This window comes from Oryza sativa, chromosome 5, assembly GCF_034140825.1.
Source record: "Oryza sativa Japonica Group chromosome 5, ASM3414082v1".
Taxonomy (NCBI): Eukaryota; Viridiplantae; Streptophyta; class Magnoliopsida; order Poales; family Poaceae; genus Oryza; species Oryza sativa.
In genome coordinates this window covers 19,056,255-19,082,798 of record NC_089039.1, presented here as the reverse complement: position 1 = coordinate 19,082,798, position 26,544 = coordinate 19,056,255, and the positions used below count along the sequence as shown (strand labels likewise).

The following is a 26,544-nucleotide window of genomic DNA, read 5'->3' as shown; positions in this document are numbered from 1 at the left end:
CCACGTCATTTTTATATTATTTAAATATATAAATCTATCATTTGTTTAATGTATAACATGCATTTATCGACATGTCCCGCTGGAAAGCGCAGGGTATCAACTAGTTACGAGGTAACTTCTGCCCATGAATTGAACTCATGTTTTAATATAAATCATTATGGGGCTGTTTGGTTCTTTACCCTACCAAATCTTTGGTTGTGTCAAAATTTTGGCATGTTTTGGCACTACCAATTCTTTGGTAGGGTAGAGATGCATGGTACATATTTAAATTGCTACCAATGTAAAGCCAAATATTGATGATATAGAGAAGAAAGTTCTAGATTAGTGTTAAATTGTTAATGGGTATTACCAATAATTTGGATTCAATCAAAAATACACTATCACTATTCAAAATACAAATAAATTGGTAAGGTCACATTTTAGCTTCAATCTAAAATGGCCCTACAATTTGGTCCAGAGGCGGATGGCCCCATACGGTAAAGTAGTGCGCTTGGCCCAGCTACCGGCGGCCCGGACACCCCCTACCCCCGCAGGCCACAGTCTGCAAGTTGGGCTACATATGCTCGATCTGCTCCCTGGCCTTGTTCCCGATCTGTTCGATACCTAGCCCCAACCTGGCGACCTCCTCTCCTAGCGTCACCTCAGTCACCCCTGGTCCCCTAGCTTCACGAACTTCAGTAGCGCCGTCCTTCGCTGCTGTGTCACGCATCGCTACTTGCCTACTGCCTCCGTCCAAATAAGCTTAGCCGTGGATATCCATATCCACGACCGTCCGTCTTATTTAAAAAAAATATAATTTTTTTTAAAAAGATAGTCACACATAGAGTATTATTCATGTTTTATTATCTAATAACAATAAAAATACTAATCATAAATTTTTTTAAATAAAACGAACGACCAAACATTAGACATTAACAGTGTAAAACCACATTTATTTTGGGACAAAGGGAGTACTTACCCGTAGCCTCGGCGGCCGACGCCCCATGAAGGACGAGAGAGGACATGAGGCACAAAGGCAGCGGGATTGCCGGCCGCGGGCAGTGCGCGGCGGTGGCGCCAGTTCAGAAGTTGCAGCTAGCGCCTGAGGCTTCTTTTTTTTTTAATAATAGAACATCCCGGCCTTTGCTCAGAAGAGTTACAGCCAATTATTATAATCTAGCACTCTAAAAAGAGTGTAGTTAAAATAAAAATTGAAAACACCAACCAAAAATAAGAAATAACCAATATAAGATAAGGAGTACACATTTATTAAAGTTTATTTATGAATCTCCATCGATAGTTGATAAAAAGTTATATATCCAAGTTTACGACATGCAACTTTTATAATCGGAAAAGGTCGAGGTGTGTCACCCGATTGCCGCAACACTATTCCAATTAGAAATAGAACGGTAAGAAGAGATAATGCGCTTATTTAACTGAAAGTCGTTAGTCACTAGAAATTACCCATTACCATCGGTAGGTTGCAATTTAGCAGATTCAACAAGAGAACAAATCAGGAGCTAGAAGCAGTAATGTGTTTACCATTTTTTATCATTTTTGGTAATGGATTAAGAATCTGCCCTACAGTAATGTGTTTATATTTATCTTTTTTTTAATGGATTAAGAATTGGTGTAGATTTTTAGAGCCATTTTCAAGTTTAAGTGTCAGCTCAGGCTCGTCTTCACGTTCATGTATACATGTGACTTCAATATATGCCTTGTGGGTTTGACCCACCTAGTTTTTTTTGGCGTGCTCAGTCATTGATTTGGTCTCACATTAGGCCTGGTTTAGTTCCCAAAATTTTTTCCCTAAAACATCACATCGAATCTTTGGACATATGTATATAACATTAAATATAAATTAAAAAAACTAATTGCATAGTTAGGAGGGAAATCACAAGACGAATCTTTTGAGGATTAATTAGGCTCAAAAGATTCGTCTCGTGGTTTCCAGGCGAGTTATGAAATTAGTTGTTTCATTCGTGTCCGAAAACCCATTCCGACATCTGGTCAAATATCCGATGTGACTTTTCGTGAACTAAACAGACCCTTAATTGATGATCAGATTTATTTACTATTCCCTCCGTCTCATAAAAAACGAATCTATAACTAGATGTGACATATACTAGGACGATAAATCTGGACATATGTATGTTCAGATTTGTAGTACTATGATGTGTCACATCTGGTATTAGGTTGATTTTTTATGGAACGGAGGAAGTACTTCTCAAACTATTGCGGTAATTTTCTCATGGTGCCCTACAGAAGCACAGATAAGAAGGCCCAGGAAATAGTGATTAAAACATGAGTGATCAGGTACAAAGGTAGTAACTAGTACTCCAATTCCCAAATGTGCAGTACTCCCATTTCTTATGTAGTATTGCTTGAAGCCGCGGGCAAATTAAGCTGAACCAAAGACGTTTCTGTCAAACAAGTTAATTTGAATCAATGGTGATGTTGCTGTCTTCTGCCCCACGAATTGAACGCCCTAACCACGTAAACAATACGTGGAGGGCCACCAACGTACGCCCTCGAACGACGTCTCCAAACAGTCGTCGTCCATCTACGGGGACCTCACAAGTCACAAACGAGCGTGTACATGCCATTGGATAAGAGAGGAAGGACGAGGCCTCTGGGAGACGACGGCGATGCCATGCCAAAGGGGTCAAACGCACTGAGGCCCAGTTCTTTTCTACAACAAAAGTTGGATGAAGATTAAGATTTTTATGGCACGTTTTTCAAAATATTAAATGGTGTGTTTTGTGCAAAAACTTTCTATATAAAAATTGCTCTAAAATATCATATTAATCTATTTTTTAAGTTTTTAATAATTAAAACTCAATCAATCATACGTTAATACCACCTCGTTTTACGTAAAAAAACTTAATCTTCATCTTCATCCTCATATTCAGGAAAAAAGAACACCACCTGAGGAGGTTTTGGACATTCTGCTATTCCCAATAAGTGGTTTCGCTGGAATGCCACTCCGCCGAATCGATTCGCTAAAAAACCATCCCCAAGCATTGCCAGCCCGCTGCAGTGTCATATTCACCATTTCATTGGATTTTGACATTTTTTCCCAGATGAGCTGACTGAAATGCCCTTGCGGTCGGTTTAACCGAGTTGAAATGGTGCGGTGCAGCCCATTCATCCTCCCGTCCTCACCGCGTCGCAGTCCTCGCCGATGGAGGCCGCCGCTGTGCTGAAGCACCGTCGTCGGCGCCAGCGAGTTCTTCTCGAGCCATCGTTGTCGCTGTGCTGTGGAGGTTTCCTTTCCGCCTCCGCCCGTATGGCCGAAGCCCGCCGTTCCCAGCTGGGAGGAAATCCTAACCCTAGAGCCATGCAGCGAAGATTTGGAGTGGCAAGTGAAGAAGGTAGCTCCTCATTACCTGGTCTTATTGGGGCAACTCGGTATCCTATAGGTCCCAGTGGCCTCACCCTTGTTCGTTGCCCTCGTTGTGGAAGTGCAGTAGTGGAGTGCAGATCTTGGAGGCAGGGGGACGCGTTTTCTTCAAATGCGAGGATAACGAACAATTTGTGAGTCTTTGATTTATTTTGTGCATTTGATTTGTTTTTGTTTTTGGTTTGAAATTGGTCTGTATGCAATTTTGTAGGTGCCAAATTGTTGTACATTCTTCAAGTGGATTAAGAGCTATAAGAAGATGGTGGAAGCAATGGAGCTTAATTATCCTGATGAGGCCGTGAGTGATGTTGCAATGCCTATGGTTGCAGATATTGTTGAGAAGAGGCCAAATTCGGTTACTAATGCAAAAATTGAAAAGCTAGCTAGGTCGATGCAAATATTAGTGTTCATGAACCGCAGCACACTAGTTTTTGTGCTTTGTATGTGTGTTATGGCACTGAATTGATGTAATCCAGCTGCAATGTATCTAGTTAGTAGGGTTAAATGGTAGTAGGCAGTATCAAGTGACTCCAGTTGCAATGGCAGAACTGTGTTTTATCCAATGTTTTCAGTTTTTGGGAATGTCACAATATCTAATTTCTCCACCTTTGTGTTATAATGTATCCTTTTTTTTTGGAATGGTCTATAATGTATCAATTGACATACACTGAATTAATTTGGAAACAGTGGTAAAATGAAAATTGTGTCAGCATTTTGTTTATGTAATGCTCATATATTCAAGTTCAGGTTCAGACATGAGACAGCACAAAAATGGAAGGTTCAGGTTCAGATAGCACAAAATGACAGTTTCATGTTTGGCAACAAGCAACAAGCAACAAATTCATACACATATCAGATTTGGCAGCAAAGAACAAGCAACCCATTCAGATTCAGACAGAGGTCCAAATTCAGCCATATCACAAAAGGACACAGGTTCAGGTCCAAATTCAGACATTACAGGTTCAGATTCAGAGAGGTTTAGATTCAGACATTACATACTAACATTCAGATATTACAGGCTAAAGACATGACAGATTCAGACATAACATAGTGATAGCAAAATGACAACTTGCAGCTGATTCCCAACATGGTCAAATTTGAAGCTTCTTCTTTGGCGTCAGCTTCCTCCTTGGCTGGGAGTAGCTGTTAGTAGGCTGGGTACTTGAAGTTGTGGCTGCTTGTGGCTGAGAAGTTGTGGCTGCTTGTCCTCCCATCATGAGCATTGCTAGCCGGCTGCAAGCAATAATAAAGTTACCTTATTGTAACTCTGCAATATGCAAATATTGGTACTTAATAAAAGACAATGAAGCTACCTTCTTGTGACTCTTCCTGGGCTCTCTTCAATTATTTGTTGCACACAAGGCCTTTTGGGACTAGGAATATCAGAACTAGTCCCATATTTTGTAGTGTTTCTTCTTGGCTTCCTCTTCCTGCAAGTTACAAGGTAAATTATTGTAACATGTTATAAAAAATACTCAATGCAATGACATTTGAGTTAGTGAACTAGCCTTGTCTTTGTTCCATTAAGTGAACACTTGTAGCTAGTCTGAGTATGTCCCAATTCTCCACAGCCCTTGCACCTTCTCTTGCCCCTTACCAACACCTTCTTTCCTGGCTCAGTATTGGATGTACTAGCTTTGGATTTAGATTTGCCACCTTCAAGACAACTTTTGATCCTAAGCATCCTGTTTCTTCCTGCTGTCTTCTTAGGTAAAGGTGCACCTAGCACCCATGGCATCTCAACCTGTGGCCAGTAAGACTTGTCACCAAGTGGCTCTATAACTCTCTTGTAGGCATTCTTGAACATTTAGACTGAGTAATATGGATTTACAAAGTCCTCAATGTTGACATCTCTGCTCTGTTGTGCTGTTATCAATGCCAATGCATGCTGACATGGTTTTCCAGTGTGCTGCCATTCCTCACAAGAGCAATATTTATTGTATGCCTTCACAACATGCTTGCCATTACTACTGCTGTTATCAACAACCTCTGCAGTTAAGGAATCGGCTTTCACTACTGACAGGTGACCTAAACCCCTATTCATAGCCTTCAGTTGTTGTGTAACTGCTGGCAGGATCTTGCCAGTTAATTTCTCTCCAATCCTCCTCCTCTTATTCCAAAGAACCATAACTAGCACCCTATACTTGTCTGCAAGGTCACCAATTGGTAGTGCTTTATAGTCCTTAATCCAGTTGTTGAAAACCTCTACAATGTTGTTAGTTATGTAATCACACTTAATCTCTGGGTTGAAACCACTCCTCATCCACTAGGTTTCAAGCCAAGGGAGAACTTCACTGCAAGAACCAATAACCTCCTTCATGTGCATTTGCCAAATTTCTTTCCTATATGCCCTAGCAGCTGGGTACATATGTGAGTGTACATCTCCTCCAAACCTCTTCACAAAATTCTTCATCAAATGCCAAAAGCACTCCCTCTGCTTAGTATGTTTGAAAACAGTGTGCACAGCCTTCTCCAACCCCTTACATGCATCAGTGCATACAGCTAGAGGGTTAACATCTCCTATGGCAGCATGAAGCTGACTCATGAACCACTCCCAGTTATCCTCAGTCTCTAAATCTATAAACCCAATAGAAAGAGGATACATCCAATTATGCCCATCTACAGCTGTAGCAGATGCTAAGTGGCCATTCCATCTGCCATTTAAAGCAGTGCTGTCTATACTAATGTATGGCCTACACCCCTCTAAAAAAACCATCAATACAAGGCCTTAATGCACAGAAAAACCTTTTAAAAAAAACTCTCCTATCTACTTCCACAATGTCAATCTCTATAACACTACTAGGTGATGTTCTAAGTACCTCTGCCCTCCACCTATACAGCATGTGAAAACTTTCCTCCCATGTTCCATACAGCTGATCCAAAGCCTTGAGTCTACCCTTACATATTGTGTCATAGTTGATTGTGCACTTTTGATCTTCTACTAGCCTAGTCTGCAAGGCTTTAGGACCCATACCTGGATTCTTCCTAAGAATTGGAATTGCCTTTGCAACCACCCATTTACTAGTTGGTGTAGTTGTTCTTCTTCTGCTGCTAGAAGTACATGTATGATGGTCAGTTAGCACTGTCACCTGCAAATCAAATGGAAGAAACTATCAGCATTAATGCATTGTGTGACACATCTACTGTCTAACTGAAAAGAAAAAAAATAATACCATCACTGTCTTCTGATTAGGCTGCTTATGCCCAACAATATGCCAAGGGCAGTCATCAACCATACAACCTCCTATATATCGTTCAGGATCTGTTTTGATCAAATGCAACTCAAATTCCTCATTTATGGCATATTGCCTCACAGCCAACCTAAACTCCTTCATGTTTGGGTACATGGTGCCAGCCTTCATGCATGGCTTGTCAGGGTCATAGGGCATCACCAACTCCCCTGGTACTTCATCAGACACAGGAATTGCTGCCCCAGTAGTGTCTTGAGCAGCATCACCCACACCATCACCAGCAGCAGCAGCTTCAGCCCCATCACCACCAGCAGCCTGACCCCCATTGCCACCAGCTTGTCTAGCCATCTCGGCTTGCTCATCTTCAGCCCTTAAACCCAGCAACTCATAGAATTTGTCGTCCCCAACAATATCTAACCGCCCTTCATCGTCGTTTCGGGCCAGAATGTCTAGGCTTTCCCAATCAACAATGTCAATAGCAACATATGGGACATCAAGAACAGGAGACCTAGCTAGTTCCCCAACTTGTTCCACGACCCCAGCAGGAGAAACAAAGAAAACACCACCATTATCACCTTCACCACCACCACCACCACCACCACTGCCGCCGCCAACACCAACATCGGGTTCTAACACACTTAAGCTAAGCGCAGGCTCCTCCACGAGCCTGAAGAAATCAAATGTGGACGAATGTTAGAGAACTCTCTAACTGATTCGCACCTCTAACTAATTCAAACCAATCGTAATCACAAAAGCAAGCCACAAATCGGTAGAAGAACTTACCCGGACACTAACTCGTGCCAGGTGCAATCCATCAATGCCACTATGCTCCTACCTCCCACGCGCTAGCACCATTGGATGGCGACGGCACCGCCGGCGACGACGACCAAGACAGAGGAGCGACTGGATCTGGGGATCCCCTTTCTCTCTCAGACCTAATAGCGGCTCAATCCGCTTTCTCTCACCTCAGATAGAAGAAACATAGCACAAGGGCATTTTCATCAGCCCAAATGCGAAAACAGCAGCAAAAGAGATTAAATGGCGAATGTGGCAAAGAAAATGTTGGGCACCGCTTGGGGATGATTTTTTAGCGAATCGATTCAGCGGAGTGGCATTCCAGCGAAACCACTTATTGGGAATGGCACAATGTCCAATTTCTCCCACCTGAGACACACAAAAATCAGAGAGAGAGAAGCTTTTGTCCATGATGTGGTTGCAGAGATTTGCAGAGGAGAAAAAAGGTTTTACTCTGTAGCAGGAGACCCCAGTAAAAGATGTGCCTGGTCCAGGCATATATTTACAGCTGTTAAAATTAAGCTGTACACGAAGGCGCTCGATACATCGAGAGATATCGATCGAGCGGCGAGTGTCACGCCTGCGGCAGAGAAGCCAAAGCTTCGAGTTAGAGCAGTTTGCTTATCAGCCAAGTGCATATGTTCTCTACTGGTTCCTTACTGTACATGTACAGCCATACACACGATCTGAACAAAGTAAAATGTACTATCCCGTAAAGCTGATCAGTATAATGCATGCGTACTCCTCTCCCGCAGAATGGAAGAACCGGCTAAGGCTCTGTTTAGTTCTCAAAATAAAACTTTTCACCTTCTCACATTAAACGTTTAAACACATACATAAAATATTAAATATAGATAAAAAAATCAATTATACAGATTACGTGTAAATTGCGAGACAAATCTTTTAAGTCTAATTACACCATGATTTGACAATATGGTGCTACAGTAAACATTTGCTAACAACGAATTAATTAGGCTTAATAAATTCGTCTCGCAGTTTCCAAGATGAAATCTGTAATTTGTTTTGTTATTAGACAACATTTAACATTTTAAATATGTGTCCATATAAACGTGGATATCTTAAAATAAAAAATTTTGCCAACTAAACTAGGCCTAAGCTAGATATATCATGGAGCATGCAGTCAAAGGCCAGGGTAAAGTCAGGCAGGTCCTCATCGTCCGAGAAGCCTCGATCTACATCTCCTCCGGTCCTGCAGGCTGCAGCTCAGGTCAAGATCGACCTGCAAACCGCCAAGAGGTGAAACCAATCAAACCATCCCATTCCCATTTGCCAGTTGCCACAAGCGCCCATGGCAAGTACCAGTTGTACAAATTAATGGAGTACAATACATCCATTCATCATCCTTCCATCTTGGAATCGATATGATCGACCTAATTAGTATAATCTAGGGCAGCTAAGACTTAAGCTCTAGATTTATCTCCTAAATTATTATTAGACTAGCAAATATACCCGTGCGTTGCAACATGATCTAGTAAGAGGGGTTAAACATTCCGTTCCACTGTATTATAGTATGTTTTCAGTTCTTTCTGTGTTTCAACTTTTTTCCATGGTTGTTTTCTCCGTTTGTGTGTATGTTCACCGGGTTTTCGGAAACTTTTGTTTTTAATAAGCGGATTGACTAAAATCTGCTTTCGCCCTTCCTGCATTATAGGAATTTCTTGGAGTGAAAAGCTTGGGCACCACATGCTGATCCCTTGTGGTGGCGGTACAACACAATGATTGAGAAATCCATTGAACATATGATGGTCGTGCTTGTGCGATCAAAGCATGGGCTCATGTTCTACTCCTATCGTCTCCTCAACTACATCGCTTCCTCATCTTCATCGAACCACTTCCACTGTTGGGCCTTACCAATGCACAGCGACACCAACCATTTTGCCTCCCATTGCGAGTATCTCCACACTCTACACCGCCGCCTTAAATGTCACGTAGGCCTATCCGACACCACCTGCATGGCCTCCGTCAGTGTATGGGTCACCGTCAATAGCCACTTCAAGCTGCCAGGCACCAGGCACTTTCTCAAGAACATATTATTTAAATTATCAGATGTATCATTTCTCAAATTAGGTGTTTGTTTGTTCACGAGTTCACGTAACGAATCCATGTGAATATTAAAAAGAGTAGACCTACTTTAATTAATTTTTAATTTAGATTTCCTAGTTGTTATGGCCACATGTCATATGGATTATGAGGCTTGTTACTATTATATATTTTATTATATTAATGACTCGGTTATTTCCTAATTCACGAGTTGGCAATCCTTTGACATCGTTCAAATTGTAAACTTACCGATAGAGCAGAAGCAAAACATGATATGATTGATGGTTGTGTGATTGGCGTGGGAAGACAAATAGGATGTGCTGTGTGTGGAGCCTAATGGATTCTAACGCGTGGGGATGCTTGACCATCAACGTGGAAGCGGTGATTTTTAGTTTGGGAGCAATCAGACTCGCACGCGCTGCTAGGGTGCTAGTGCAGAAACATGAAAATCGTTGATGTACGGTAGACAACGACGAATAATAGAAACACTACAAATATTTTATATATGTAAAGATAAAGATAAAGATAAAATGATATCACGAGGAAATAAAACACGAACAGGAGTGGTGAGACATATTTTCATCCTTTATTTATTATAGATCATTGTACTTTTAGGAATTTAAATTGTTTGTTTATTTTATAGAAAAAAAAAGAAAAAGAAAAAGAGATCGGAAGGGGAAGAAGCGAAGCAACCACAGGGTGTGGTGGTCTTTTTGCGATTAGATCTTTTGTCCTTTTGTGATAAGAAATTTAGATTGTTTATTTACATTATAAAAAAACTCTCATAGAGACTGGTCTTATAGGTTCCGGTTCATTTAAAACCGGCACCTATGAGCCTTTTCCAACCTTCGCACGATGAATAAAATAAAAAAATGACACCTTTAAGCATTATAAGTGCCGCTTCTCAAGAAAAACCGACACCAACCGACACCTATACTTATATTATAGGTGTTGGTTCTAGCAAAAAACTGGTACAAATATTATAGGTGTCTGTTTTAGCGTAAAACCCGATACAAATGTTATAGGTGCCGGTTTTTTTAAAAGAACCAATACCTATAATATAAATGTAGGTGTCGGTTCTACTTAAAGAAAACGTCACCAATAAAAAACCGACTGGTCAACATCCTTATCCACTCGCTTCTCTCGATCGCGGCCATTCTACCTCATCCACTCGCTCCTCACACTTCTCACTCCATCCACTTGCACCCCCCTCCCCTCTCGCCCTCTCTCGCCTCCTCCTTCTCCTAGCAGCAACGCGCTGGCGGCGGGGGTGGCGGCGGCCTCTTCTCCAACGGAGGCGGCCCCTTCTCCAACGGAGGCGGTCCCCTTCTCTTTGAAGCGGCGGTGGCCCCTTCTTCCGGCAGCGGCAGCGGCCACAAGGAGGCAGCGGCGGCGGCCCCCTTCTCCTTGCAGCGGCAGCAGCCCCTTCTTCCGGCAGCGGCAGCGGCTGTAAGGAGGCATCAACGGTGGCCCCCTTATCCTTGCAGCGACGGCGGCCCCCTTCTTCCGGCAGCGGCAGCGGCCCCTTCTCCCAGCAATGGCAGTGGCCCCCTTCGCCGGCAGCGGCGGCGGTCCCCTCATCCAGATCCGGTGGAGGAAGCGAGAGGAGGCGGTGCTATGCACGGATAATTTTTGCTGTGTAATTTTTCCTCTTGTGGTTGAATATGTGATGAAGTATGATTGATATGATCAAGAGGGGAGGAGAAGTGAAGCTAGCGCCCAGGAGGAGGGGGTGTGCGGCGCTTGCTTTTTTCCGCGTCCGATTATTTTCGCTCTTTTTTTTCGCGTCCGATTTTTTCTGCTATGACGAAAATCACTCTATTTTGTATTAAACGGACAAGGAAAACAACTTCAACTTTTTAAGTAGTAGAAATTATCTTAAAATACAGTAGAAATTTAAAGATACAAGTTTAACCTTATTTTCAAAGATTTTTTTGGCTTTGCCACTGCATCGACGACAATACCTACTCCTACCACATTCTACGTTTCCCAGCATTGTTTCTAACAGAACTAATACATTTATACATGTTATGACGGCCTAGCTGTTCATGGTCTGGGAGCAGTAGTAACTCAGCAAGTCACTGCCTTCTTTCATCAGGTTTTGCTTGATGTCTTGAACAGGAAGACATCTTCCCATCAAAAGAATTAAATTTGAAAATATATTGTTTGTTTTTTCTTAGAAATATTCGGGTTTTAAATTGTTTTGCACAAATATACGGTTGGTATCGCTCAACGGATGCACGAAAATGACGTGGGCTGATGATACTGACGATTGTCGCGTGACAACCGCATGAGACCGAGCGGTCTCGCACAACCGAGGGCTGATGATACTGACGGTGTCGCGTGACAACGGCACGAGACCGAGCGGTCTCGCACAACCGAAAAGCTACAACAGCTGAGCGAGACCGGCTATCTTGTTATCTGAGCTTTAATCAATCACTAATTAGGATGATTAATCATCAATTATTAATTAACTAATATTTAATCATGACAACTAATCACTAATTAATTATTTTTCAAAACGGTGTCGCTGTTTGGCAGTGCGAGACCGCGCGATCTCGCGTTAGACCGAGCGGTCTTGCTCAGTTACTGCGTGATACCATCGGTGTCGTCAACCCATATCATTTTCGCATATTTGTTGAGCGATACCGATGGTATATCTGTGCCAAATAATTTGAAACCCGAATATTTTTGAGAAAGAAACAAATAAACAGCATATTTTTTAATTTAATTTCCCATCAAAATTTCTCTTTGTGCGTGCAGGGATATATATAACAAAATTTTCGCTAACGGTCACTTAATAGGTCCGCTTTGCTTGTAAAAAGACATTTATTTTTACAAGCAGACCTTTTAGGTGACCGCTAGCGAAAATTGATTTTCGGGGGTTGGTAACCAATCCCTCTTAATTATTTTTGCAAGCGTATTTTTATCAAACCTATCAATAAAAATAAAAGGGTAACACTATGAAACTTGATTTTTCTAGTAGTGAGAACCCCTCGTAAAGGTATCCTTTAGCAATTAGTGAGTAAATAAAAAATTGAAGTTCGCTAAAGCACTGCATTAGCACTATAATCTAATCATACCTGTGCATTAATATTTTTATTTATGATGATGTAAGCGCGTTTACATCAGCGTCCGTAATTTCATTTATGTTTAGAAAAAAAGAAAACCTGGAGAAACCAATGCGATCAGGCGTTGATAGGAGCAAGAGAAGCGGCGGGTGGACTCCCCGTCCTCCTCTTCCCCAAAGTCCCACAGCAAACTTCTCGCGAAGAGGAGGAGGAGGAGCCCCCTTTCCTTTCTTCCCAACCCATACGCCATATCGATCCATCCCTGGCTAGCAGGAGCCAGATCTCGTCCCTAGGGAGGAGGGAGGAGGAAGAGGTTGTGGTGGCGGTGATGGATCGCCATTCGCCAGACAGCAGAGCTCCAGCGCACTGCAACGCAGGGTGGTGGGTCGTCGCTCGGCGAAGGCGACGTTCGACGAAGGCGGCGGCGGGGGCTAGCTACTACTACTGTAGGATCGAATCATAAGAACTAAGCCAACCAGAGGGGGTGAATGGTTGAGATAAACAAAAACCAAAAATTTTAGCGGAAATAAAAGTTACCCTCGAAATCAATGGATCGCGGCCTGACCGAGGTAGTTGTGCCGGTCTGACTGTCTAAAAGCCACCGGTCTGACCGAGATTGGAACTCCGGTCTGACCGCCTGATCAGCTGCCGCTTGCTGTCGCCGCCGCCAGTCTGACTGCCATTACGCCGCCGGTCGGACCGCCGCGATGCCGCCGGTCTGACCGCCGCTGAGATGCCGGTTAGACCGCTGAAACCCGGTGAAACACAAATCGAAGAACTCTCAAAGTAGATGACAATTTTATTGCTTCTATCCGTGATTACAAAGTGCACCAACAGCACTCCTTACAAAAATCTCGACCAAACTCGAAACCCTAACTAAACTAGCTCTCAAAAGCTATACAAAAGCGATACAAAGCAATACTTGGAAGACTCACGCTCCCCCTCTATTTATACATGAGGTAGGCAGCCTAAAGCCACGAACCAAACTCATACTAAGAGTCCTAAACACCTTAGGAAACCCTCTAATATAAGAAAGAAACTTTACATAACCAATCGTACCAAATTTGAACTCCTTCCAAATTCTACTTCGCATCCCATACACACAAAAACAATACCACCATTGTATGCCATATGGAATCTTCACCAACCACGTGCATCAACTCTAGCCTTAGTATCCTTCATGATATCTGACCACCACGGACATCGTCTTACCACCAAGCCGACTCCCGATCCATCACCGCAAATACTCTCCCGAGGCATCGAGTCACCTACACATGAAACAAACAAAGAAACCATATTCCGAGACCAAGCTATCTCCAACTTGACTCATTAGTAGCAAACAACAGTATTACATACGTATAGTATTCATCTAGAAGCCATAACCATGAAACAATCACGGATATCCAAAGAAACAACTCGAAACCGAAACCGACACAGTGTCGGCCGGTCAGACCGCGGGCTGGCCGGTCTGACCGCACACATAGCACCGGTCTGACCGGCAACCTCCACCCGGTCGGACTGGTCACATAAAATAACAGTGAATCCGATCATCACCTGAAAATTGATTATCTCCAAAACCACTTCAACGATAATCTCCAAATATCAAAACCAATAATCACGGATACCAATTGTTTATCACAGAATAAGAATCAAAACACACATTGATCTTACAATCTCTCCCTTGATGAACACATTGGCAAACCTCATCAAAAATGTTTTGGTGTTTGGAAAAATAAAAACAAAAGCGGTAAAAAGCACACTTCGTACAAAAGTACACATCGTGCTCAAAAATCCAAAAGAAAACTTCTCCCCCTTTTTAAAAGAAAGAAATTCCCAATTGAACCAAAAATTTTCATATTACTTCTCCCCCTTTTAACAATGATTTCATCAAGCATAGGAATTATGTTCATTAATGTATAAGAACTTAGCATACATATAGCATATCAAGTTATGTGTTGCAATAAAAAGAAGATGAACCCATCTATAACAGAACAAGCATGCATTAAAGTATAACCATGAACCAAAGATTTTACAATTAAGCTTGAATCAACAAGCAAAATTCATGATTTCATACGATTTCTAATGCAACATCTTAACAAGCACATAGGTTGAAAAATAAACACTAAACACATATACCTATTGCATTTATCACTCTTTCTCAAATAACCTTTAGCACAAAACAACAAAGAGAATTTTTTTTCTTTTTCTTTTCTTGAGCCTTATTGCTCATATTTTTCTCTTTATTCCGGGTACGTCCCTGTCGTCAAGACTGTTTCCAGGGATTCGGCACCCATTGTTTTGCTCACATCGAATACGTCCTTGTCGTCAAGACTGTTTCCAACGATTCGGTATTCATATTTTTTTTCATATTTTTTTCTTTTTCATAATGAGCAATTAAAGCTATTTGAGAAATAACAAATCAATAAATCATATATATAAAGCATTTATAGATCAAACCATATGCTAGCATCAACATTGCATATTTGCTCAATTCAAGTAGAATTTAAGTGTCATGCATCATCTCCCTTAAAAGCAAAATCTAAATCTCATGAAAAGACTAGAATACATACAAGCTATGCTAGAGACAAATAAACCTTCAAAGTATTGCTAGCATGCACAAGAAAATACTATATGTATAAAACAAAGCTCTCGTTTTGCAATTTTTTTTTCATTGTCATATTATTGCTTGATAAAACCATGAGGTACAAACTCCCCCTCAAAACATGCCAAAAGGATTCACGAATAAGCATTAACTCCCCCTCAATATAATCTCCAATTCTCCCCGAACAAAAATCAAGAAGAAATCAAAGATTTTGAAAAAGACATCCAATTGCCAATGATATCACTAAGATTCTCATGAATTGACATGTATATACTTGTATTAACAAAAACTACTACCTCAAACACTAGCATTGAAAAGCTAATAATTAAGAAAGTAGAACAAAAAATATGTCAATCCAAAAGTAAATTGATGTTACCTTGAAAAGCAATCATCATCTCAACATTGAACGCTCATGGGGAGTATGCCGCCAAAATACCTACGAAAGAGGAGATGTCGAGGCCTTCGTGTTGGGGTTAGAAATAAGAAATTTTGGAATCCAATACTGAGTCACACGACCAGTAGAACCAGTAGGTACATATGCACTTACAAAATCAGAATCAGACTTACCTGATAAATTACCTTCTTGCTTCACAAAAGTCTGAGTTGAATTTCGCGCAAAATTGCCCCGAGGCCGGTCTGACCGTCGTTGTACCTGCGGTCTGACTGGACCTGGCAACCGGTCTGACCGCCGGTTCAACTGCGGTCTGACCGCTGGCCGGTCTGACCGGCTGGCCGGCGGTCTGACCGCTGGCCGGTCTGACCGGCTGGTCAGTCTCGGTCTAACCGTGGTCCTCGAATTAAAACCCGATTTTTGCCAACATCGTTTTGCAAAAGCAATTTCTCTTTCCTTTTTCTGTTTATGGGCAAGTCTAAAACAAAAACCAACCAAATGTCAATCTTTTCCACAAAAAGAACAAGTGTACTTCTCACAACAAGTTTGTGAAGTAGATGGTTTTGAAATTGATGGTTTTGCAACAACAGAAGGTTTTGCATTCACATCATTTGATTTCAAAGAAGATGCATTCAAAGAAGACATGATGCCAGCAGATTTAAACACAGTGTTCTTAGGCTCAGTTTCAATCAAAATTTCACCTCTCCTAGCAACACCCAAAACAGTAGGAGGATGTCTAGTATGATGAGCATAAGAATCAAAACCTAAACCACGATTGTGTGTGCTAACTTTAGATTGATCAAGAATCATGTTGAGGTTCTTTTTACCATCAGAAAATCTTTGCAAATAAGAAATCTCCTGAGTAAGAATAGCACAATTTTTGCAAGCATCCAAAAGACCTTTTTGTTTTCTACAAGTTGAGCAAGAAAACACCTCATCTTGTTTAACAATCTCTTCCATGTGTTTAACATGCCCTAAAGCATCTTTCAACTTCAACTCATTCAAAACACACTTTGAACAATCTTGAGAAAACAAAACACCATTGTTTTGTTTTGCCTTATTTGCACACGAAACATTGACCAAAGAACTTGCACAAAAAACAACTTTGTATTTTTTTCAAAACGTTCTTTGTCAAAATTAACTCATCAACAACACGAGCATGTAAAGCAAATCCAAGAGCAAAAGAAGATTCCAACTTTTTAGATTTTTCCATCTCAAATTCCAATTTCTTACAATTAACAGAATTGATATCTCGCAAAGCATTAATTTCAGAAAATAAAACTTCACAAGATTGACAATTATCATCATTAGGAATCAAAGATTTTAATCTAGCAATTTCAGCATTAAGAATCTCAATAGTATGATCCCTCTCATCAAGCACAATAGAACATGTTCGAACCGTTCGAGTTGATCATCGGACATGGCATTAAATAAAGCAAGAACAGAAGGCTTCGATGAAGAAGTACCAACATCCAAAGAAGTCGAGGAAGAAACCAAAGCACTAGACTTAGAATCAACTTTACGAGCAAGAATATTCATCTCATGAGTTTTCAATATTGTGTAAAGCGAATCCAAAGTCAAGGTAGACATGTTAACAGACTCCTGAATAGATGTAACTTTCATTTCCCAAATAGACATGTCAAGACCATTTAAAAGGTGGCGAGAAATCTCAGATTGTGGATAATTAGCATCATAAGAGGAATCAAGATCACTCAAAATTTTATTAAACCGAGAAAGATAGTCATCCAAAGCTTCTCCAGGTTTCATCTCAAATTTAATGTACTCCTTTTTGAAAAGATCACGACGAAGTTCTTTAATATTATTTGTTCCTTGATGAAAATTACTCAAAGCAGTCCAAATCTCATGAGCAGTTTGAAGATGAGCAACACGATCATAATCCGAACGAGAAATCCCACTCAAAAGAATATTGCGAGCTTTGCAATTTTGTTCAAACTCAGTTTTTGCAGCAGCAGTATTAATAACTTCAGGAATCATATAAGGATGAGAAACTTTTCTCCAAATATCATAATTCTCAGCCATAATGTAAGATTGCATCCTACTACACCAATGAGAAAAATCCGTTCCATCGAAAACATGGGGCTTAGTTGTAAACTTATTAGCCATGGCAAAAACTCAAGATCGGTAAAGATCGAAAAGAGCAAACGTGGCTCTGATACCACTTGTAGGATCGAATCACAAGAACTAAGCCAACCAGAGGGGGGGTGAATGGTTGAGATACCCCAAAACCAAAAACTTTTAGCGGAAATAAAAGTTACCCTCGAAATCGATGGATCGAGATCTGACCGAGGTAGTCGTGCCGGTCTGACCGTCTGAAAGCCACCGGTCTGACCGAGATTGGAACTCCAGTCTGACCGCCTGATCAGCTGCCGCTTGCTGTTGCCGCCGCCGGTCTGACTGCCCTTACGCCGCCGGTCAGACCGCCGCAATGCCGCCGGTCTGACCGTCGCTGAGATGCCGGTTAGACCGCCGAAACCCGGTGAAACACAAATTGAAGAACTCTCAAAGTAGATGACAACCTTATTGCTTCTATCTGTGTTTACAAAGTGCACCAACAACTCTCCTTACAAAAATCTCGACCAAACTCGAAACCCTAACTAAACTAGCTCTCAAAAGCTATACAAAAGCGATACAAAGCAATACCGGGAAGACTCACGCTCCCCCTCTATTTATACATGAGGTAGGCAGCCTAAAGCCATGAACCAAACTCATACTAAGAGTCCTAAACACCTTAGGAAACCCTCTAGTACAAGAAAGAAACTTTACATAACCAATCGTACCAAATTTGGACTCCTTCCAAATTCGACTTCGCATCCCATACGCACACAATACCTCCATCGTATGCCATATGGAATCTTCACCAACCACGTGCATCAACTCTAGCCTTAGTATCCCTCATGATATCTGACCACCACGGACATCGTCTTACCACCAAGCCGACTCCCGATCCATCACCGCAAATACTCTCCCGAGGCATCGAGTCACCTACACATGAAACAAACAAAGAAACCATATTCCGAGACCAAGCTATCTCCAACTTGACTCATTAGTAGCAAACAACAGTATTACATACGTATAGTAATCATCTAGAAGCCATAACCATGAAACAATCACGGATATCCAAAGAAACAACCCGAAACCGAAACCGACACAGCGTCGGCTGATCAGACCGCGGGCTGGCCGGTCTGACCGCACACATAGCACCGGTCTGACCGGCAACCTCCACTCGGTCGGACCGGTCACATAAAATAACAGTGAATCCGATCATCACCTGAAAATTGATTATCTCCAAAACCACTTCGACGATAATCTCCAAATATCAAAACCAATAATCACGGATGCCAATTGTTTATCACAGAATAAGAATCAAAACACACATTGATCTTACAACTACGACGACGACGATGACATCTTCAGGTGGCAGCTGCTGGACACCAGCTACTCGGTGTTCTCGCCGCCGACACTGCTCGACGACGACCACCCACACAGCAAGGTGTAGTGACCCACCCCGATCCCGCCACGAGGAAGACCACCTTGTTCGCTGTGTGTATTGCATGATGAAATTGCATGTTTATTGTGGTGTTCTAAAATTCAAATTAATAAATTCCAAGTTGTGATCAGTTTTAAGTCTAATTATTTTTTCCTGCAATAATTTTAAAAAATAAATTAATAATTAGCACCTTGTAAAATGATGAGAACTCATATAATTAACAAGGATAAGGTCGTTGTACTTTGAGTGGAATTCCTAACCAGATAAATTTGAATTTAGAAATATCAAGGACAAATCACCAGCCGGCTTGTAGTAACAGTTTTAGTTTTTTTCAACATTTAACATTTCCAGTGTTAAAAATTGATAAATATACGAGGTTGTATCTATATATCCTAACGTCTCAAGATTGAAAATTAGTAAAATTGCCCTCCAAATTAAAGAGGGTGTTCGTTTGAGTGAGTACTACTCAAACACTGTCAGACCTTTTTAAAACTGTTTGTTTGTTTCACTGTCACAAGTATTGCAGCGGACTCCACACATGATACTCTATTTTTCTGTCTCACCTGGACTTAATATGTGGTCAACATATTCTTGCGCTTCCTTTATTGATCGCCGCACCTTAGCTAAAGGTAGGTACAATAGCATGTTATAAACCAGCTATAAACATATTTTAAAGAGATAAAAAAAGCTATTAACCAGCTATAAACATATTTTAAAGAGATAAAGAAATAGAGAGAAGAGCAGCGGGTTATGGATCTATAGTCAACTGCAGCACGGACTCTAAGACGTAATGTGTGTATGACAGGTGGGACCAGATACTAATATTATAATAAGCAACTATTGTATGAATTGGCTATAGATGATTTATAGTCATTAGTGGGCTGCACTATTAAACTTGCTCTAACAAACATTTTGGCAAGTTGGTGTGACTTTTTTTTTCGAGAAAAGACGGTGTGGTAATGATTTGATATGAACGTACAGGTAGGAATGAAAACGACTCAAAAAAAGACGGGAACCAGATCTATCATTTTCGTTCCATGTTTTTTATTAAAAAAATAGAAATAGAAAATCTTGTGTATAAAAACGGAATAGAATATTATTGAATGTGAAAACATGATGAATATTTATTGGAAACCGAGTTTTCAATTTTTTTTCTAAAACAATATATAAAAATTTAAAATTTTAGCAGCTAATAGTACCACTTTCCACTTTGTATCATAAGGATAACATCACGGTTTAAACACTTTATCAAGTCCAATTTTTCATCTTTGAGACGGTAAACATTCTTTGGAAAAAGTTCTAAATTAGTTTTTGAGATATTCTCTAAGAAAGTTTCCGACCGATTTCTCTTTCTGTTAGATAGTGCTATTTCTGCATCCCTTTTTGTTTCCAAGAAAAAAAAATCCAAATTTGTTTTCGGTTTTGACACTACTGGAAAAATCGTTTTTTCAAGCAGCCAAAAATAGTTTTCGCAGGCAGACCGCCTGTATGCAAAGGCATGCGGAAATAGATGATTTCCACATACGGGTCGTGGGTCCGCCAGGCGACATCTCCATCTTTGTAGGCAGTAGATTCACCCGCCTGCAAAAAACATTTCAGTGAAATAAAAAAAAGGCGCGCCACCGCCAGCCTCCCCCTCCGGCCAACGGCTCTCCTCCTCCATCTGCGGCCATCCCCACAGGCATTGATGCCGTCGTCGTCGCATCGGCGCCGTTGGTCATCGCGCGGCGTCGGGATAGGAAGGAGCCAAGCCGCCGCCTCTCCTCCTCGTCGCCACTGCCTCCACTCCCCTTCGGAAGACCGGCCGGCGGTGGATCCACACGCCCGGGGTGAGCCGGCGGTAGATCCATAGATTTGGTCATTTTATAATCCTTCAAAACTAAAATTTTTGGGTATTTTACACATTTCAAACGATAATAGCATGGTAATGGTGTGGGAGGTATCACTAAAATCATAAGTCACACGGTATATTGTTAGCGTACCATGTGTAATGGTGTGGGTTTTCCGAAACTTATTGGTCGATACGTGCAAACAAACCGTTTATTATATGTGTTTTGGAATCCTTCGTGTCGACATGATAGACGGTGAGGAACTAATTACAATAATGCCAATATCTTTAACGTTCACTTCGTCACCAAATTTACTTAACCTTTAAAAATAGTACCAAGAGTAAAAGTAAAGACACACGACTTAATACCGACATGGAAAGCTCAGCTGCAGAGATGAACCCTTTTCCTCCCATAAGGAAAGATACAGACGGTGATAAGTGAGAGAACATTTATTGGTTGTGGTGCGGTAGTGCCAATCAATAATGCTCAGGAAGAGCAAATATGGACCGCATTTTAGTGTCCTCTAGCGCAGTTTAAAATGAGTGGTCCGCACTGGACAAACAGCTGTAACTAGAAGGGCCTCACACTTTATCCCACTTACGAGGCATGGGCCCTAGCAACTTGCAAGTGGGGCGCTGACACTGCAACAATAATTTTTCTGTTTCCAACCCCCTTCTCACACTATACCGATACTCCAATATTTCTTTTCCTTTGCAGTTTTGACACCCTGTGGGACGTCTACCCAGCGCTGTGGTTGACTGGCGCGTGGGTAGGTGGGGCCCAGGTGTCGGTGACCCTGGAGCCGAGGTACGTGGGCGCGGGTAAGCCGTGGCGGGCGGTGACGATGGAATTCCTGGCCACTGTACAGATCGCGTCAGCGTGGGACCCACTAGGTGACGCAGGCCTACCCTGTCCGATATTTACTGCTCCACGACGCCCCGCTTTCCCCCCATCCACACCCGCACCCACCTCGCTCGCGCGCTCGGTAAAAATCCCCACGATTTGGGAGTCCTCCTTACATGGCCACGCCCAGAACCGGGAGCACTCGCTCTTGTCATTCAGATTGCCGCTGCTTGCAGGAGCCAGATCTCGTCGGTAGGAGGAGGAGGAGGTTGGGGTGGGGGTGATGGATCGGCAGAGGCAGCAGAGCTCCAGGGGCAATGCTAGTGCTACTGCAACGCGGGGTGGTGGTGGTGGTGGTGGTGGTAAGGGGGGAGGGAACGGGAAGGCGGCGGCGGCGGGGAAGAAGCCGATCAAGGTGGTGTACATCTCCAACCCCATGCGGGTGAGGACCAGCGCCGCCGGGTTCCGCGCCCTCGTGCAGGAGCTCACCGGCCGCAACGCCGACCCTTCCAAGTACAGCCCCCGCGCCTCCGCGGGCGACGACGGCGGTGGCGCCACGGCGCTGCCCGACACCGGCGCAGCCAGCGACGCCGACGCCCTCGAGGCGGGCGCGGCGCCGGGTCGTCATCCGGCGGAAACGGCGACGTTCGACGAAGGCGGCGGCGGGGGCGGGGGCGGCTACGACGACGACGACGACGACGTCTTCAGGTCGCAGCTGCTGGACACCAGCTACTCGGTGTTCTCGCCGCCGACGCTGCTCTACGACGACCACCCGCACAGCAAGGTGTAGTGACCCACCCCGATCCCTCCCGCCATGAGGAAGACCACCTTGTTCGCTGTGTGTATTGCATGATGAAATTGCATGTGTGTGCTAGCTTCAATTCAGTGTGCCGCTCTATCCCTTAGCCTAGCTCATCACCACATGCCTCAAATGAAATTAAAAAAGAGAGTGGATTCTTATCCCTCGAGCATACATCCTCTCGTTCTGTACGTATCGTTCAAAAAGTTATAAAAAAATTAAAAAATTTATCAAGATAGATCAATAGATCAATAGATCAATACATGATAGTATATCTTTTTCAAATATGCAAGTTAAAATTTGACTTATACAATTCGAAACAAAAATAAAAAAATTGATGATGAATTGCACGTTCTATTCATAGTTAAATTTGTTATTTTTTTCTACTTGTATAAGTTGAATTTGAATTTGTATGTTTGTGAAGTGATATATCATATATTGATCTATCCAACTAATTTTTTTTCAAATTTTTTTATGACTTTTAAGTGATATGCAAAAAAAATAAGGGGATATCCCTTTAAGGGATGAATTGAGTTTTGCATTAAAAAAAATGAAGGCAAAATCTTAGCCTGAGCTGCCGCTATCTGTGTTGTGTGTTTGGTACTGTGGACGCCACACACCTGGGGGGATAAATTCTTCTTCCTTTTTTAATTTCCCCTCGCTCTCTTCTTCTTCTCTATTGATATCAATGGCTTGGTTAATTAATTGTCGTCTTCACTGCTAGCTCTTAATTTGCAACTTTGCAAGTGATGAACTGATGATGCAATGCTCGTGTCGTCGCCATCGATATATATATATGTATATATCATGATGATCGGCGGCCAGCTACGAGCTGATGCTAGTATATTAATTTCCAGATCTTTTTTTCTTCGATCCGAGACGTTTTTTTGCCTACTACTGTTCCTCTGATTTTATGGTCACCTTTTTCTTTTCTTTCTGTGCGGTTTTTTTTTTTTGGCATGGTTGAGCTTGGAGCATCGGTTCGCCGATCACCCCCAGTCACCACCAATTCGGGGTGGCGCTGCGCTGTGCTGCCATGCCATGCCACTGCTAGAGTGGTAGCGTGCGAAACAGTAAACACACTACACCGTCTGTCCAAAAAAAAAACTCTAACGATTAATCCGGATAAATGCTTATCCAGATTCATTCCCAGAAGTTGATTTTTTATGGGACGGAGGAAGTACTTCGCTGCAACAATACTACTACTGCACTCACCTGGCTAAGGCAGTGTACACATATAAGGGTGTGTTTAGTTCTTTGGGTGTAAAGTTTTTAAGGATACGAACACACATTTGAAGTATTAAATATAGACTAATAACAAAACAAATTACCGATTCCACATGTAAATTGTAAGACGAATTTATTAAGTCTAATTAATCCATCATTAGCAAATGTTTATTGTAGCATCACATTGTTAGATCATGGCGTAATTAGGCTCAAAAGATTCGTCTCACAATTTATATGCAAACTATACAATTGGTTTTTTTCCCCACATTTAATGCCTTATGCATATGTTCAAACATTTGATGTGATGTTTTTGCCAAAAATTTTTAAGATATAAACAAGGCCTAAATCACAGCTAGATATCGTTGGCACGCACCATATCTATATCTTAACTCCTAATCAGCATCAACGTGCTAATATAATCATTAATTAATTAATTAACCAGTTATAAACCAGTATGATATAAATGTATAGGATGACGACCTCGATCACTTTAATTTCATTTCATTTTCAGTCTCTAATTAATAATATATATAAGATCGGCTTGAAATTGAAAGACCACTTTCATCAGGAATATAGTGGATACATGCATATAGTCATGAACACATCTTATCTATCTTTGCCCTTCGAATTCATTAGTTATATATGCATGGCATGGACACAAGATCAAAGAAAAGCAAGTGTTGCGAGCATATTTTAGCTAGCTGCAATTATCATGCATGGCCACCCTTCATTTTCATGGCGAATTCCACTGTACTAGAGGGCATCAGGAATTTCCCCCTTTTTTGTTTTACCCGTGAAGAAACTGAAGAATTCGAATTCCGGTCCTACCTACTTCCAACAGGAGAAATTGACATAATTAAAAACAACCCATCTCTCTTTGTTCTTCGATCACCAGTTAAATGTATATATATATATAGCATACACAAGATTGAAGCCTTGTGACATTCAAACTCTAGAACTAATATTAATTGTAGTCTCATCAGCTGCGGGCCAGAAGACACAATGCAATACACGAGGGCCAGGTATATATACTGCAACAGAAGTGTAAGAAAGCGACAACATCGTGTTGGCTTACTAGCCAGCTAGCCCCCTACAGTCCAGATAATGATTTCGTTAAGAACAGTACATGTGAATGGATTTGCCTCTCGCACTTTGTTAGTGCTTGTTGGATGGTCAAGTTTGGAACCGCGAGTTACAACTTACAAGCAGCAGCAACCATAAGTTTCACTAATTTTGGTCTTCAAGGTCCTTAAAACACTCATATACAGCACTACCATCCAACCTTTTGTTCATGATTCTTCTGGTTTCATATTTTGGCTTGTTTGATGTGTTCATTTTTGTTCTTCCATTCTTCCACTACTAGTTATACTACTATTTGCTAGGCAAAGATTTTTTTTTTTTCGTAAGCTTGATTTCAGTTACTTTGGTTAATTTGTTTTTCCATTCTTCTATTTCATTTGTTTGACAATATACTGCTTCATGGGTGTTGCTTTGTGCTGTTCTGTTCCCACTTTGATTCTTGGTCATTGCTTATATATATTGCTCTTGTTCATTGACCCATTGCACTTAAGTTTACCTTTCGTTTTGTTTGACATTGGCTGATGACTCGATGGCCCGTGTTGTGTTATTCCTTGATGTTGGAATGATCCAAAATTAAACTTTCTATCTTAATTACTATCCTAGAACACACTCATATAGGTTTAACACTATACATGCATACACGCGATGCACTGATGCGTGATAATAAATTAGCATATTAATCCAGTGGAATTTAGCTGTGGCTTAATTTGATCTTTTCTGCTCACATACAGGTTGTAGCATTGTGATATCCATGCATGTTGTGCTAGCTAGTTGATCTTTTTTATATGTACTCAATCTATTTCTCTTTTCCCGATATATGTTGTCCCAACAATCTCTCATTTTTCTTGAATCAATAATGCTTTCCCGTTCAATGTTTCCTCTTTTGCTTCCACTGTGTGTACAAGTCCCAATCTGTGTACTGCATGCTTATAAAGGACCCTCTTCGATCAGCATTTACATCCTGCAGTCTGTATATGATTTGGTCTATTTTCCTTCCTCTTTAATTTACTTTTGAGACAGACATTATATTGTCATGGCATTATTTCCTTAATTCTAACATTTCGGTACATCGTGTTTACTTCATTACTTGTCTCCAAATTTTATGCAATGTGATAAAAGAAATTAGTTGCCCAGATGTTATTTACAAACACACCATCCAATGTCTCTACTTCTGACTAATAGTAACACGCTAAGGGGTAGGGTGACACCTTGTTGATTTAAACTTGTTAGCACCTCAATTAGTCCACAGTCTTTGAGCACATGCATGCATGAGTCCATCAAATACTTGCATTTTCATACATATGTATGCATTATATTTGAACCAATACTTTTCTTAGCTAGCTAGCTCTGGTGCTTTACTAATTAAGATGACACTTCACATGCATACTATTACTCCATCCGTCCCAAAATATAAACATTTTTGAACTTCGACACAGTCTTCGAGATGCTTCTTTGACCAACAATATCTATAAAAGTAAAATGTTTTTAAAAAAATGTTGCATATTATGATAGCTTGTTTAATGATAAAACTAGTAACATCAATTTTACATTGTTGATCTTGTTAATTTTTTTTTTTGTTATTAACAGTCAAAATTAAAAAAGTTTGACTTTGCACTATGCCAAAAATGATTATATTTTGGGATGGAGGGAGTAGAATTTTAGTTCATACAAACTATCACTACATAAGTAAATTAAAAACTTTTTTTGCATACATGTTTTGAGCAATCTTGGGTTTCTATGCAACTCTCTTAATTAGTTATTACTT

General features: G+C 41.3%; 1 protein-coding gene and 1 pseudogene across 1 annotated transcript; one reads left to right on the top strand and one right to left on the bottom strand.

Annotated features, from left to right (window-relative positions):
- Positions 1 to 4,473: 4,473 nt before the first annotated feature.
- LOC136356671 (uncharacterized) lies at positions 4,474 to 11,010 on the bottom strand (annotated as a pseudogene).
- A 10,748-nt stretch (positions 11,011 to 21,758) lies between these two features.
- LOC9272551 (VQ motif-containing protein 10) lies at positions 21,759 to 25,655 on the top strand. Its single transcript, XM_026025709.2, has one exon. It carries the CDS (start codon positions 21,957 to 21,959, stop codon positions 22,461 to 22,463), a length of 507 nt encoding a protein of 168 aa, XP_025881494.1. The 5' UTR covers positions 21,759 to 21,956; the 3' UTR covers positions 22,464 to 25,655.
- Positions 25,656 to 26,544: the final 889 nt, after the last annotated feature.

Bases quoted from the DNA above. Each gene is read 5' to 3' on its own strand.
- LOC9272551 (XM_026025709.2), top strand. From the start codon at position 21,957: ATGGATCGGCAGAGGCAGCAGAGCTCCAGGGGCAATGCTAGTGCTACT.